Source organism: Pediculus humanus, genomic scaffold (genome assembly GCF_000006295.1).
Source record: "Pediculus humanus corporis 1103172108306 genomic scaffold, whole genome shotgun sequence".
NCBI classification, from domain to species: domain Eukaryota; kingdom Metazoa; phylum Arthropoda; class Insecta; order Psocodea; family Pediculidae; genus Pediculus; species Pediculus humanus.
The window spans coordinates 567,175-582,162 of NW_002987875.1; the positions used below are offsets into that span (position 1 = coordinate 567,175).

The following is a 14,988-nucleotide window of genomic DNA, read 5'->3' on the forward strand; positions in this document are numbered from 1 at the left end:
GTTTAAATAAGCCGTTTTATTTTGTTATTTTACAGGTTTTTTCTATTAACTCCAATCAGTTTTTAAGAAATATTTTATTATTTGTTGTGGTGAGTCTTTTTGAATTGAATATTCACAATGGGGGTGCAAAACCTACAAAATTTCCTTGAAGCAGAACACGTGGAAGGAGGTGCCGTATCAGTTGAACTTTTAAAGATTGCTCGTAGTTTTTCTCGCCCTAATAAACAAAATAGAAATAAGCCAAATAGTAAGAAGTTGTTTTTAGTTTTGGATGCTGAATGCTGTTTAGATAGGCTGTACGGTGGATACTTTTCAGGTTTGTTTTCTTTTCCTTATTATTATTATTATTATTGTTATTATTTCTGGCGCGCATTTCATTTAAAACATTGATAGGTAAGAATTTCAAAATGTCTTTGGAATTCTTACAACTTAATTTCTTACAATTAGTTTTGGGTTATCTCAAAAAACTATTCATTGTAATTATCATTTTGTTTCTCTAAACAAAATTAAAAATGAAAAGTTAATTACTTTTGTTGTATTATTTAAAATAAATAATAATCATTATCATATCAAATTGTTTTTATTATTTATATTTAAATTATAAATTGAAACAAATTTTAATAATCACTTACCGAATGATGAACTTTTGATATCATACTTTTATTTTAGACTGGACATGTGGTGGACAGTGGAATCGAATGTTTCAGTATCTTTCTCATTTGATTGTTTCATGTCAAAAGGGAAATATTGAATTGACTGTCGCTTTTAATGGAGCTCTTGAACCTCAAAGACTTAATGAATGGACTCAAAAACAGCTTAAAAATAAAGTTAAAGCTAATTTAGTTTTGAGACATATTCAGAACAAAGGAACTCCTCCTCCAAAAGTTTGGTGGATTCCACCTGTCGGTTTGGTCACTGCCTTGCGAATGGTTCTTAGATATTGCAATGTGCCAGTGGTAATATATACCAACATAATTTGCTTTCTTATGCTTTTATATATTTTTCATTAAATTAATGTTTGTTATTCTAATTTTGTTAGATTTGTTCAATGGATGATCATCATCAAGAAGTTCTTGCTTACTGCCGGGAAAATAATTTACACGGTATCGTAGGAGACGATGCCGAATATATTGTTTTCGATCCTCCGAGATATTTTAGCGCCGCAAATCTAAAATTAACACTTAAGGTTAGTTATTATTTAGTCAGTTTAAATAAAAAAACATTTGACAATTCGAAAATTAATATTTATTATCCTTTTTTTTTTTAGGGATTAATCGAAACTAAAGAGTTCCTCATTTCACAGTTAGCCAAAGGACTCGAGCTAACATCAGAAAAATTATGTATTCTTGCAGCTTTACTTGGAAATTATTTATTATCAGAAGAACAGTTATCACAGTTTCACAAAAAAATTGGAGTTTCTCCAAGCAAGGTAGGGGGGGGGAGGGATCCCACAAACAATGTAACATTGATATCATGGTTACAAGTAGAAATTAAAAAAAATTGATTGTGACGTACATTTAGAATCCATTGGACCAAACCATTCGGAAAGTTGCGGCGTACGTAAAGACATTGGAAAATACGGAAAATTTGGAAGCCCTCGCCGTAGAAATATTTGGTCCGGGCAATAGTAACGTTCAAAAAAGAAGGCAAGCTTTTGTCGAAAGTGTTCAGTATTATCTTAACGGTACCAAAGACGGTTTTCTTAAATACAGACCGAGAAAAAGTGAGTTTAATTCATATCCCAAGTGACTGTTTTATATCAATTAATTAATTTTCTATCTCTCTATCTCTCTTTCTCTCTCTTTAAGACGTAAAAAACAAAATGCAAATGCAGAAAATTGATGAGAAGAAAAAGATACCGGGTAGCGAACAAGGGGATGATAATGATGAAGTCGATAGTTCAAAATTTGCCTCGGAAACGGTGGAAAGCGAGGTAAAAAATTAAATGGTTGTCTCTTTATCGTGCATTGACAGCAGCGTGCAGCGTTTTGTAATAATTTAACGTACGTTTCAGGCGGGAAGCGTTGCGGCCTACAAACGAGCAACGGCATTAGCTCAACCTGTTAAATTTAACTCGGTCATGGCCGAACCCGAAATGGATAAAACGAAAAACGAAACGGATAGAAAAAAGGGTTTCGAGTCGGAGGAAACTTTTTTGAATGGAAACAATGGTACTGCTGCCTCATCACCTCCAAAGGTATTCGTACGGTTTTATTATTATTATTATTATTATTCGATTTACCGAAAAAGAAAACAAAAATTTTTTTGATTTTGTTAATTTTTGCAGTCGAGTACGAATATCATCAATTCCAATGTTCTTAAACAAGCTAAAATTCCGCCTGTTCCTCCGGAAGTCCTCAGAACTGCATGTGAAAGGCATCAAAAAGGACTCATGTCTCCTCTCATATATCAAATTTTGACTCAGGTAAAACTAAAGGTGTTGTTTCGCTAATAATAATAATAATAATAACGGTCGTTTTTTTTGTTAGGGTGAAATCAAACTTCCCGTTCTAATCGAAGAAGACACGAGTCGGGAATGGCAAAGTATACATTCTGTTTATAAGCCCATAAGGCAAAACGTTTACGCGATATTATTTAATTTGCACCATAGAATGTTTTTGGCAAATAAGGATAACAAAGAAAACGGAAATAGTGAGTCGAGTGAAAATTAATTAATTAATTTTTTCCGTTAAATCTGATTGATTTCGACATAACGGATCGTTTTTTTTTGTTTAAGATGATCAGGCCGCTAATAACTCACCAGAAATATTAATTAGAGAATGGGTTTGCACGGCTGTAAATCAATACACGGAACCTGATATAGTTAAAGCCGAACCTGTAGGTTGGGCCGTACCTACCGTTCAAAGGCTTTGGTTTGCGTAAGTTTCGAATTTAAGAGTGATGATGATGATGATAGTGAAATTAATTAGAAAAAATTTAATTGTATAGGGGAACGGTCGACGAAATGAGAAGAAAATTAAGAGCGTTTTTGACTTGTATGAAATCGGATCGGACTTTTATGGTTTGTCCTTCCTACGTTCCGCAGCATTTAATAATAATGGCGTGCGTTCTCAGGTACGGCCGTTGAGGAGAAAACGTTCGAAATTGTCGTGCGATTCGGGTTTTGATCGATTAAAAATGATGATATTAATTTCATAGATACCTGATTCAAGTGAAACCTCCGATTTTGAGACGTCAAGAACTCGATGCTTTTATAGTTACCGCTTTTTCTCCGGATCTAATGAATGCCGAATTCACTCAGGACCTTCAATTGCAACTCGTTTCCAGTCGAGCCGTTCAATTGGCTTCGTTATTCATGCAAGGCGTCGAAATGGCTCTGTTGGTTAACGATGCATGCGGAGCTCCCATCCCTTGGCTTCTATGCTGCCCCTGGTTGTATTTCGACGGAAAACTATTTCATAATATTCTAGCCAAAACGGACCTCGTGAAATCTCTTCATGTTCGTATAAATGATTTTTTTTTTTTTTTTTCGAAATCGACGTCCTCGTCATTATATTAATGTCGTTTTTTGCCTATGACGAATGTATCAGGCGCAATTTCAAGAGGTTTCTTCTTTTTGTTGTAGGAATTGTGTAATCATAGTTTAGATATGCAAGTGAAAGTCGAGAGAATGCGTTATGCTATTTTGGAGAATCTTAACGTTCAGTATGCCCGGAGGAGAATCCCTGCCATGCCTGGTAAAAAAAAAATAATAATAATGCATTTACTAGGTACGCTTGACGAATCGATAAAATGACGTTTTAACGGAAATCAATGAACCGTTTTTCAGGAGTTCAATATCCTACCGTGTCGAATATTCCTCCGGCCGGATTGCATCCGGCTGATTTAGACGTGTCCAGGAGATTGAATCCGAGAGGTCCTCCAAGGAGACCGATACCATCGAGGGGCGGTCAATTAGAGGTTGCCGGAATCGTCGTCGGAAATTGGGGCCCGAATTATTCGCTGAGCCGGCCTAGAATGCCTACGTCACAAGTAAGTTTTTTAATTTTAATTTCCCCATTTCTCTCCCCCCCCTCCCCGTTATTGAACTGAAATACGAATGACGTTTTTCTTTTCTCCCCCACCCCTCTCTCTTACCTTGTTTAGGTTCCGGTTTTAGAAGAAATGAGGCGGTTCAACAGAGGAAATTATCATTCTGATAAATTAGTTTTTGCAAACTATTGTCCCACGGGAGTTCCCGTCAAAGGACTTTACAAAAAGAGACTCGGACCTGGAATAAAAAAAAATAAAAATAAAAAATTGGAAAAAAAGAAGGAGACGACGAGAGGGAGAAGCGGAGCAGACGAAAATACGAATATAGAGAAAATGGGGTGAGAAAAAAATCATTATTATTATTATTATTAGTATTAATGACTCATCGGGAACAACCCGTGTTTACTTTATTCCTCTGTTTCTGTCTTTGGTACAGGGATACATTGGGAACGTCGAGCTCGGAAGAAGCTGTCGAACAATTTGAAGATGCATCCACGAACGAGATTGAAAATAAAGTTGCGGCCGTTTCATTGGAAAGGGGTCAAGGGGATCACGCGGTCGACTAAAAGTCTCTCTCTCTCTCTATCAGGCTCCTTATCCCGACAGCGTCGCTCACTACTCGCTGACGGAGGGGGGGGGAAGAAAATAAAAAGAAAAAAAACGTGGTCCAAGTTTTACCATTTAAATCTTTTTTTTTTTTTTTTAATTTTTTTTTTAAAAAAAGGACAGTTTAATATATTTACTCTTGTCGTAGTCATATTATTTTATTTTTTGCGAATCGATAATTTTATTATTATTATTATTATTATTATTATTATTATTATTATTATTATTATTATTTGAAAGGAACGCGGAGTGTTCCATTAGAGAGAGAGAGAGAGAGAGAGAGAGAGAGAGAGAGAAATGAAACGAATTGTGATTTGGGAAAGAAAGAAAGAAAAAGAAAGAGAAAAAAAAAAAACAATTTTTTTTTTTTTTTTTTTGTTATTTTGTTTAATTACATTTTTTTTAATTGATGACTACCACTACTACTACTACTACTACTACTTGTAATTCTAATATTTAGATTAGTTTAAGTTAGTTAACGATTAGATTTTTTTTTTTTTTTTTTAAAGAAGAAAAAAAAATATGTTTATAAGGGATTAAACGAAGAGAGAGCAAATGAAAAAAAAAAGAAAGAAAAAAATCCCCTAGAGTAAAAAAATAAATAGATAAAGAAATATAAATGAACAAAAAAATGATAAATAATATTTACGTTAACGGAAAAAAAAAAAAAAAAAACGCGGTTAATTCAAATCGCGAAAAGTTGAACGATAATAAATGATAAAAATAAAATAATAAATAAATAATTAATTTTTCTGAAATTTTTTAAAAATTGAAAATGGCGGATTCAACGAATGGGGGAGGGGAAACAAAATTTTTTTGAAAATGCGATTCGAGGAATCACATTTTCCTTTTTTTTTTTTTTTTTTAGCGGGAAAAAACGAATGATGAAATCGTTCGAAAAAGGCAACGTAAAATAGGAAGTCGCGAAGCGTTGAAAAGCGGAAACGGAAACTATCTCCTCTCGCTACGGACGATAGAATTTTTTTAAAAAAAAAAAAAAATGTGCCAATCGAACGCGGTAAAAAACGTGAAACGTTTGCGCGTAGTTTTTATTATTATTATTATTAGTTATTATTATTAATTATTATTATTATTAAATTACGAATGATAATTATGCATGAAAAAAAAAAGGAAGGAAGGAATCGTCGAAGGCCGCGTAGAAAAAAAAAATGATTAATCACGAGCAAAGTTCACGTGAGAATACACGTTAATAATCGATTTTAATTAATAATATTAAATAATAATAATAATAATAATAATAATAAAGGAAAAAATTTCTCTATCGTTTTTAACGGTTAAATATTAATATGGGGAATAATTCGCGAACGAAATATATATATATATATATAAATAAAAAATATGTATATATAATATGTACACGAGGAGATTGTATATGAGTGTACGTATGTAATTTATATATATATATATATTTATATAATATTAACTATTCTTAATATTAATGGAATAGAAAGAGAAAGAAAGAAGAAGTAGAAGTAGAAGAAGATAAAAGACTGTTTTTATTTTATAATTTTTTTTCGTTTTTTTTTTTTTTTAATTAAATATTGGTCGAAGCAAATCATTATTATTATTATTATTATTATTATTTTTGCTGTTTCCGGTTTAACAACAACGATATTGTTTATATTATCGTTGATTCTTTCTTTTTTTGCTATTATTATTATTTATTTATTTATATAAATTTGCTTCGATCAATATATATATATATTTTTTATTTTAATAAGTAAAAAAGAGAGAGTCTTTTAAGTACAATTTTATTATTATTATTATTATTATTATTATTGTAAGAGAGAATAAAAAATGATGATGATGATGATGATGATTATGGCAAATAACGATTTGTCAAAAGTTTTAATTGTTTTTTTTTTTTATATATAAATGAGAGAGAGAGAGAATAAAAAGAATATTTTTATATTGAAAATATATATATATATATATATATTTACATGCATGAGTGTGCACGTGTGTAAACACACATTCACACGCGTGCACGTGCACGAATTTCATTAATATGTATATATATATATATATTTAAAAAAAAAAAAAAAACAATGTTGAAATCATTTATAAATGATATTTTTTGACTTTGTGTTATTGTTGTTTTTATTATTATTATTATTATTATTATTATTATTAATATTAATATTATTATTATTATCGTTATTTTTTACGTCGGTGTTTTTTTTTTTTTTTTGACACCGACGTGTTGTTGTTGCGTCTGTAACGATAATTTTTTTATAAAAAAAAAAACGAAAAATTTTTTTTTAACAATTTTTCTCGAGAGGGAAATAAGTAAAGAGATAAAATCAAATCGATAAATTTATTTTTAATAATAATAATGATAATAAATAAATAAATAAATAAATGAATATCTAAAAAAAATAGATCTGTAATTTGATAATAATAATAATAATAATAAAACTAAATAAAAAATAAATAAATTCAGTTGTGTATAAAGTTGCACTGTGATTAAATTACAATTAGAGATGATGATGATGATGATGAATAAATTAAAGTCTAACCGGAAATGATTTTAAAAAAAAAACAAAAAAAAATTTGAAATTATGTTTTTATATATGAGTTTTGAAAATCAATTTAAAAAAATAAAAACGTCACGTTATTATCACGTCCCGAAAAGATAATAATGATGATGATGATGATGATAATAATTCAGGTAATAAAAAAAAAAAAATTTTTACAATTAAACTTTAAATAAAAGTTTGATTCGATCTTCCTTTTGATATATAGAATAATAATATTTAAAAAAATGATTAAATTTATTAATTATTATACCGAATTATTATTATTATTATTACTACTACAAATAATGATGACGCTACTACTAAAGTTTAAAAAGTAGCAAAAAATGCAAAAAAATGCAAAAAAAAAAAATTCATTTTGATTTTTTTAACGAGGCCCTGATTTTATTTTGTAAAAATAGAAATAATTATTGGTTCAATTACTGATCGATTGATTGATTGATTGATTGATTGATTGATTGATTGATTGATACACTCATAGATAAAATTAAATTAAACGAAAATGAATGGAAGGTTAAAAGAAATTAAAAAATAAAATAAAAAATAAAATTATGTAGTTTGTTTTCGTTTCTTTTTCTTTTTTGCTAAAGGTTTGATTATTTTTCTTGGAAAAATTTAAAAACAAAAACAAATGAATACGAAAGCAGACGACAAATAATATTGTTAAATAAATAAAAAAAAAAAAGAAAAAGAAAAAATTCATTTAAAATGATTTTTTGATTTTTTTTCATTCACGTTTTTTAGTATTTATAACGTGTGTTAACCACGTTCTATATCTTATTAAAAATAAATTCAATAGTAATAATAATAATAATAATAATAATAATAATAGATAATGTATTTAATTAAAGTTACGTTAAAAATTATATTAAAAAAAAAAAAACAGAATTTAAATTTAATGTTTACGACATAATCATTTCACATGCATATATATATTCGAATTAATTTTTTTTTTTTTTTTCTTGTTTTGTTTTAAAACAATTATTTTTCAATTATTATTATTATTATTATTATTATTATTATTATTATTATTATTATTATTAATTACGTCATTTTGTCAAATGTATATTTATTTAAAAAATAAAAATGAAAATGGTAAACGATCGTTTATCGCGATATATCGTGATGATACGATATTAATGTTATTTGCACTCCGGATATGAATATAATCGTTTCCGGTTTATTTTTCCGCCATTTTTTTTTTTTAAACTGAGTAAACAAAAGGGAATTTTCCGAACTCGCGCCCGAATTTTCGTCTGTTTTTCGCGGCCGTTTTTTTTTCTCCTTTTATATAATTAATAAATATAGAAAAAAAATGTTGGAAAAAATTTTAAATAAATGACGACTCCATTTTGTTTTTTAAGAGTGTTTGAAAAATGCATTCAGATAATAATAATAATAATTACATGTACATATAAATAATTTTTTGATTTTTGTTTTTTTTTTTTTTTTTTTTTTTTTAAATTTGATTTGGATTGTTATTATTAAACTTATTAATTAATTATTGAAATAGTTATTTATCGTTAAATAGTATCGTCACGTATAAATAAAAAAATAGTATTTAATAGACAAATTTTTACATGTATATACATAAATAAATAAATAAATAAAGTAAAATATACGTACGCAGAGTACGTACAACAAACGTTGGATTTTATATTATTATTATTATTATTATTATTACTATTATGATCGTTTTACGACGGTGGGGCAGCTTATTTACATTTATCATTATTATTCTTATTATTATTATTTTCTTAAATTCAAAACTTTAAAATGTCATTCGGGGCCTCAAACTTAAAAAAAAAATTAATAATAATAATAATAATAATAATAAGAAAAATTTTCTTTTATTAAAAAAAAAAAAAATTTTACTTGTCAAATAATAATAATAATAATAATAATAATACAATTTTTTTTGTTTTAAATTTAAATTTCATAAATACACGATTACATTATTATTATTATTATTATTATTATTATTATTAATTCATTGTTCGAAATAATAAATAAATAAATAAATAATTCATTAAACTGATTTACAAAAAAAAAAAAATTTTCGTTTGTTCGTTTTTTATTATTATTATTTTTCCCGTCTTGGAATTAATATTATTATTATCATTATTATTATGAGTGCGGTTTAGATTTAAATTTAAAAAAAAAAAGATGGAAAAAAATTATAAGATGCGGCACTGAATCAATTATCAATTAAAACGTCGTGAATTGGTATTGAAAAAAAAAAAAAAAAAAAAAATTCTATTTACACTTTTTAGTCTTCTTTTTATATTCAACATATTAACGAGTTTGTCGTTGTCGTCGTCGTCGTTGTTGTTGTCGTTGTTGTTGTTGTTTAAAAATTTTTTTTTTTTTTCGCGTTCGTATTATTATTATTATTATTATTTCGTAAGTGAATTAACGATAATTTTGTTATTGTTATTTAAAAAAAAAAAGTCATAAAAATGTTTTTAAAATAATTCTGCTAATAAGTCACCTTGCGAAATTTTTTTTTTTTTTTTTTTTTTTTAAATCGTCGTCTCGTGTATTATTATTATTATGTTCGTTCTACACCTTTCCCCCCTCTCTCCTCTCCTGTCCTCCTCCTCCCTCTCTCTCTACCCTTTATTATTATTATTATTATCACGTCGAGAAATTGGGGGAAAAAAAACGAACAAATTTTTCTTTTTTTTGTATATTAACGTGTTTATGTATATGAAATAATTTTGGCGCGAAATTCAAAACATTTAAAACAAAATCAATAAATAAATGAATGATTCAGAAATAATTTTATAATAATAATTATAATAATAATAATAATAATAATAATAATAATAATAATAATAATACTGGCTCGTTAAAAAAAAAAAAAAACAAGTTTCGATCGAGGTAGTTCAATTAAATATTTAATTATTATTAATATTTTTTTGAGTGATGATGAGAAACGCGAAGAAAAAATAAATAAATAAGAAATAGTGTTAATAATAATATTAATAATAAATGGTTTCATTTATTTATTTTTTTGGGTTTGTCGCAATAACTACTACCTGCGTACGTTATCACTAAAAGTAAATAATAATAATAATAATACATCATAAATTTTTGTATCGTGTCGACGACTATTTGAAAACGTTTTTTTTTTTTTTATCATGACAATCAAACCGTGATTAAATAAATATACGTGTTACCTTGTTTATTATTATTATTATTATTATTATTATTATTATTATTATTATTATTATTATTATTATTATTACGACTATTTTACGTCAACGCATAAATTTGCAAAAACGATTTTTTTTTTTTGTTAAACAAGCGGTAAACAAAAAAAAATGTTTTATAAATGAAATGTAATTTGAATAATTAAAATTTAAAAAAAAAATTGACGTGGAATTAGATTATTATCGATTTTGAATTGGTATCTAATAACAAATTGATTCGATTACCGCGTAATAATCGTTTCTTATTTTATTTTACACGGAAATTGTTTTTTTTTTTTTTTTTGTTTAAAAATAAAATAAATTTAAAAAGTGCCAAAAAAAAGAAAAATTTGGGTCGACGACATTTTATGTTTTTTTAAATAATTTTTTGTGCCAAAAATTTGCAATATTTTTTTTGTTCTTTTGACACTGGGAAATTATTTTTTTCGTTAAGGTAAAAAAAAAAAAAAAATATGAGTCCGAATTTGACTTGGGAAAGACCTAAAAACGTACCAATACCTACAACGTGGTCTAAATACGAAAGTAATAAACCTATGGCCAACGGAATCAAACCAAAATTTATAATACAAGATTTTACAGAAGAATGGAGAGATCAAGTCATTCAAATCGTAACGGATTTTTTTTTAAGGGATGAACCTCTATCGAAAAGCATAAGTAATAATAATAATAATCCTTTAATTTTAATTCATTCATTCATTCATTCAATCAATCATTCATTCATTCATTTATTTGAATATGAACAGATTTTAAAAAGAACAATAACGACGTTCAAGCATTTTTAAAATACATCCATGAATATTTAAATAAAAAAATGGTATTGATCGCCATCGTTGAAAATTTAAACGAATTAGGAGATGGGAATTTACCCCTATTGGCAGGTTGTAACATAACGGGTGTCATAACAAAAGGTGAAAAAGAAGGTGATGATGATGATAAGGTACGTACCTTAAAAAATTTATCGTTATTATTATTATTTAATAAGGGTGCCACATAAAAATTTTTAATTTTTCAGAACGTATCAGAACAAACGCGAAAAATATTTAAAATTCTAGAAAAAATAGAAGAAATGAATGATCCTTATAAATATTATGGGGTTAATGAATTTTTATATGCGTTGGGGTTGACCGTTCATCCTGCGTTCAGAGGACATAATTTAGGTCACGAAATACTTAAAGCAAGGTCAATAAAAGTTTTTTTTTTTTTTTTTTTCCACAGACATTTACAAATATTTAAAGCCTATTAAAACTCAATGCCGAATTTTTTTTTTTTTTTTTTTTAACCTTCGACTTATCAGCGATATGTACGAGTGTGATAACGTTTCAGATTTCCGCTATGTAAAGCAACGGGAATAAAATCAACGGTAACGGTTTTCACTGCTATTGCATCGCAAATTGCCGCTACGAAAGCCGGATTTGAATTATTGGCGGAAATTGTTTACGATGATTATAAAGATGAAAATGGTGAGGTCGTTTTTAAAATCGAATCCACTAAAACTGTTAAATTAATGGGAAAAAGAATCGAATGAAAAAAATAAATTATGATGATGATGATGATGATGATGATTCGACGGATGATCGTTTGTTATTTTTTTTTTTATATAGAATTAATAAAATTATGTATTATTATTATTATTTACCACGTTACCCCCTCCCCTCTCCCTACCCCTACCCCCCCCCGGAATGTAAAATTATTCAAATGAAAAAATAAACACACTATGAATTTATACAAAATTTAAATTTAAAAAAAATTTAATAAACTTTTTTTTTATTTTTAAAAATTCCCGATAGAGATCGCATTAATCGTTAAAAAATTCAAACGGTAAGAGGGTAATAAAGAAGGCAGTGTCATAACAAACATGTCGAAGTTTGTTGATCTGTTGACACAGTACATAGACAATTTGCAGGTAGAAGGTAATTTTGCAACTGGACAAATTGATTCAGATGATAAATATACAGAATTTAGAGCTGCCTTAAAAAATTTCGGTTATAGTTTTACGATAAGGAGTTCTAGAAAAGAATCATATTCTGGAAAAGGTAAAAGACTGAATTTTATTAATACATTTTTTTTTTTTTTTTTTTCTTTCTAAATCTATGTATTAATAAAGTTAAACATTTGAACTTGTTTGTATGATCAAAATCAAAAATGAAAATTGTATGTTAATTATATAAATAAATCAATCAATCTACGCTATACTTTTATCACGTAACGATTTTTCAAAAAATTTAAATTATTAATGAATGAGGAGAACTTGTAATTTATTTTTCTTTTAAAAAAAGATTTAATTTAACTGATGTTTAATTAATTAATTAATTAGTTATTATTAATATTGTCTTTTTTGTTATGTTACATTTAATTCCTATAAACAATTTGAATGGGGGTTTAATATGAATAAATGTGTAAAATTAAAATTGAAAAATGAATCGTTCATGCGAGTTAATGAATTGTTAAAAATTTCAGGTAAAAATTCCAAAGGCAAGACTGATAATAGTAATGATAAAGATGATGATGACAATAACACCAAAAAAGAAAAACAGTTACCAGGAAGAGGAAGTCTCATGTTTAAAAGTAGTTCAGATGTTTCAGTACCTTTTTTCGGTTCACCTTTTACAGTTGAAACGACTATTTATTACACATGCTCACAGGGAATTAAATATTATGGTTCTAAACAATATCCGGATGAAATGGTTTGTTTTGAAAAATTTAAGACAAATGTCGAAAAACTAATTTTCGTTTTTCACAAAACTAACCAAACTTGGTTAACTGTTTTACTATTTTTTTTTTCAGTTTAGGCAAGGAGATCCTTTATCGAAAAAAAGGAGAAAACCTAAAATAACTAAAAAAATTGGTTGTCAAGCTAGAATGACTGTTAAAAAAATTAAAGTTTTCCCAAGTGAAGATTATTTAGTTTCGAGAAATAATTGGAGAGAGAAAAAAGTGGTATGATTTATGTCACACAAAAGTTATTATTATTATGGTTTTAAATAAGTTTAAACATTTTTAATAATTGGATTCATTCATTTCAGGCCATTGATCAGTTAAAAAATGATTTTTTAAATAATAAACCTGTAGAATCGATTAATCGTTATTGTATAGTAATCTCATTAGACATATCTCATAATCATGAAGCGAAATTAAAAATTCCTAAAAAGCCAAAACAAAGACAATTTGATCCGGCAAAAAAAGTTTTAAAATTACACGAACAATTTCAAGAAGCTGTGGTCATGTTAAATTCAGAATTAATAACAAAATGCACAAATATATCAATATTGACAGGTTGTTGTAATAGTTTGAAAAGTATTATCAATCAACTCAAAGATTCCATAGCTAGAGAAGATGGTAATAATAAAATTTTTTCCTTTTAAATATACTCGCACTTTGAGACCTAATAATTCATCGTGGAAATAACGATTGTTAATAATAATAATAATAAATTTTTTTCAGGTGTTCCTATAGATTTAATAACGGCTGCCATTGATAAAATAACACAAAAACAATTAAAATCAGCTGCCACGTTAGAAAAGAAAAATTTAGCTGCCGCTAAAAAGAAACAATTTAAGACTGAAAAATTAATTAAAGTTGAACCGTGCGAAGAGATAAATGCAAACGCGTTCGTAGCAAAAGTAGAAAATAACGAAAATCAAATCATAGAACTTTCTAGCGTTATGGAAGGTTAGATAGAATATGGGGGGGGGGGATAAATGTCAATTCGGATTCGATTATGTGAAAAATATGACGATGATTTTTTTTTTTTTTTTTTGTTAGGAACTCAAGTCATTTGGGATCCGGTCAACGTATCGTGGGTACAAGATGGTCAAATAATTGTTCAAGATGCCTCAGCGGCAGCAGCCGTAGCTGCTGCGGCCGCGACAACAACAACAACAAATGCAAATCCTCGACCAGTGAAAGATTCTCAATCGATATTAGTTCAAAGGAGAGCAGACGACGTATCGATAACGAATGCGGTTACCGATCAAAATATAGGCGTCATAACTCCAGGTAAATAAATGAACGATAAATTAATTTAGGGAAGGGTATTTTGGAAACTTAATTGAAATGATTTCGTTCGCAGTGACGGGAAATCAAAATTACACGATACTTCAACACGGTACGAACGTACATTTGCCAAACATCGGAGTGTCAGTGCCGTTAACGATGGCAAAAGTCGTTCATCCGACGACCATACTCACGTCGAACGTGAAAAAAGCAGGGAAGAGAAACGACATGGGCGTGACGGCCATAGCCATTCCAGCGGGAGTCGAATGGAATCAACAAAACTGGAGTCAAATAACACAAGTCGTGGGAGGAGACGGTCAATTTACAAATTTTCCAACTCAAACGATATGGAACATTTCTCAGTGAATGAATGAATGAATGAATGAATGAATTAAGGATCGACCGACATTTAAAATTTAAATCATTTTTAACGACCAAAGAAAATTTTTCTTTTCAAAAATTTACAAGGGGCGGATTGAAGGGGGGGGAGGGGAGGGGAAGAAAAGTTTCATTCTCATTTTCCCTCCAAAAAAAAAATAAAATAAAAATTGTAAATAATCGCGTTAGTGTGTAAATAAACAACGAACTACCAAAGTTAAGTGCATTAACATACAATTCACATT

At 27.8% G+C, this 14,988-nt stretch overlaps 3 protein-coding genes across 3 annotated transcripts; all 3 read left to right on the forward strand.

The window, feature by feature from the left end:
- Nucleotides 1-117: 117 nt before the first annotated feature.
- Phum_PHUM576970 (uncharacterized protein) lies at nt 118-4,559 on the forward strand (the record flags this gene model as incomplete). The annotated part of the gene is made up of 16 exons (XM_002432168.1): nt 118-316; nt 670-956; nt 1,040-1,186; nt 1,268-1,429; nt 1,522-1,723; nt 1,809-1,933; nt 2,015-2,197; nt 2,288-2,425; nt 2,490-2,652; nt 2,738-2,879; nt 2,950-3,075; nt 3,160-3,460; nt 3,587-3,698; nt 3,791-3,993; nt 4,108-4,331; nt 4,430-4,559. The coding sequence occupies 16 exons, from the start codon at nt 118-120 to the stop codon at nt 4,557-4,559; spliced, it is 2,844 nt and encodes a 947-aa protein (XP_002432213.1).
- Nucleotides 4,560-10,824: 6,265 nt separating this feature from the next.
- Phum_PHUM576980 (uncharacterized protein) lies at nt 10,825-11,897 on the forward strand (the record flags this gene model as incomplete). Its single annotated transcript, XM_002432169.1, has 4 exons — nt 10,825-11,026; nt 11,116-11,309; nt 11,385-11,551; nt 11,696-11,897. The coding sequence occupies 4 exons, from the start codon at nt 10,825-10,827 to the stop codon at nt 11,895-11,897; spliced, it is 765 nt and encodes a 254-aa protein (XP_002432214.1).
- A 330-nt stretch (nt 11,898-12,227) lies between these two features.
- Nucleotides 12,228-14,778, forward strand: Phum_PHUM576990 (uncharacterized protein; the record flags this gene model as incomplete). Its single annotated transcript, XM_002432170.1, has 8 exons — nt 12,228-12,405; nt 12,830-13,056; nt 13,157-13,309; nt 13,396-13,708; nt 13,814-14,041; nt 14,135-14,368; nt 14,442-14,681; nt 14,762-14,778. The coding sequence occupies 8 exons, from the start codon at nt 12,228-12,230 to the stop codon at nt 14,776-14,778; spliced, it is 1,590 nt and encodes a 529-aa protein (XP_002432215.1).
- Between the last annotated feature and the right edge of the window lie 210 nt (nt 14,779-14,988).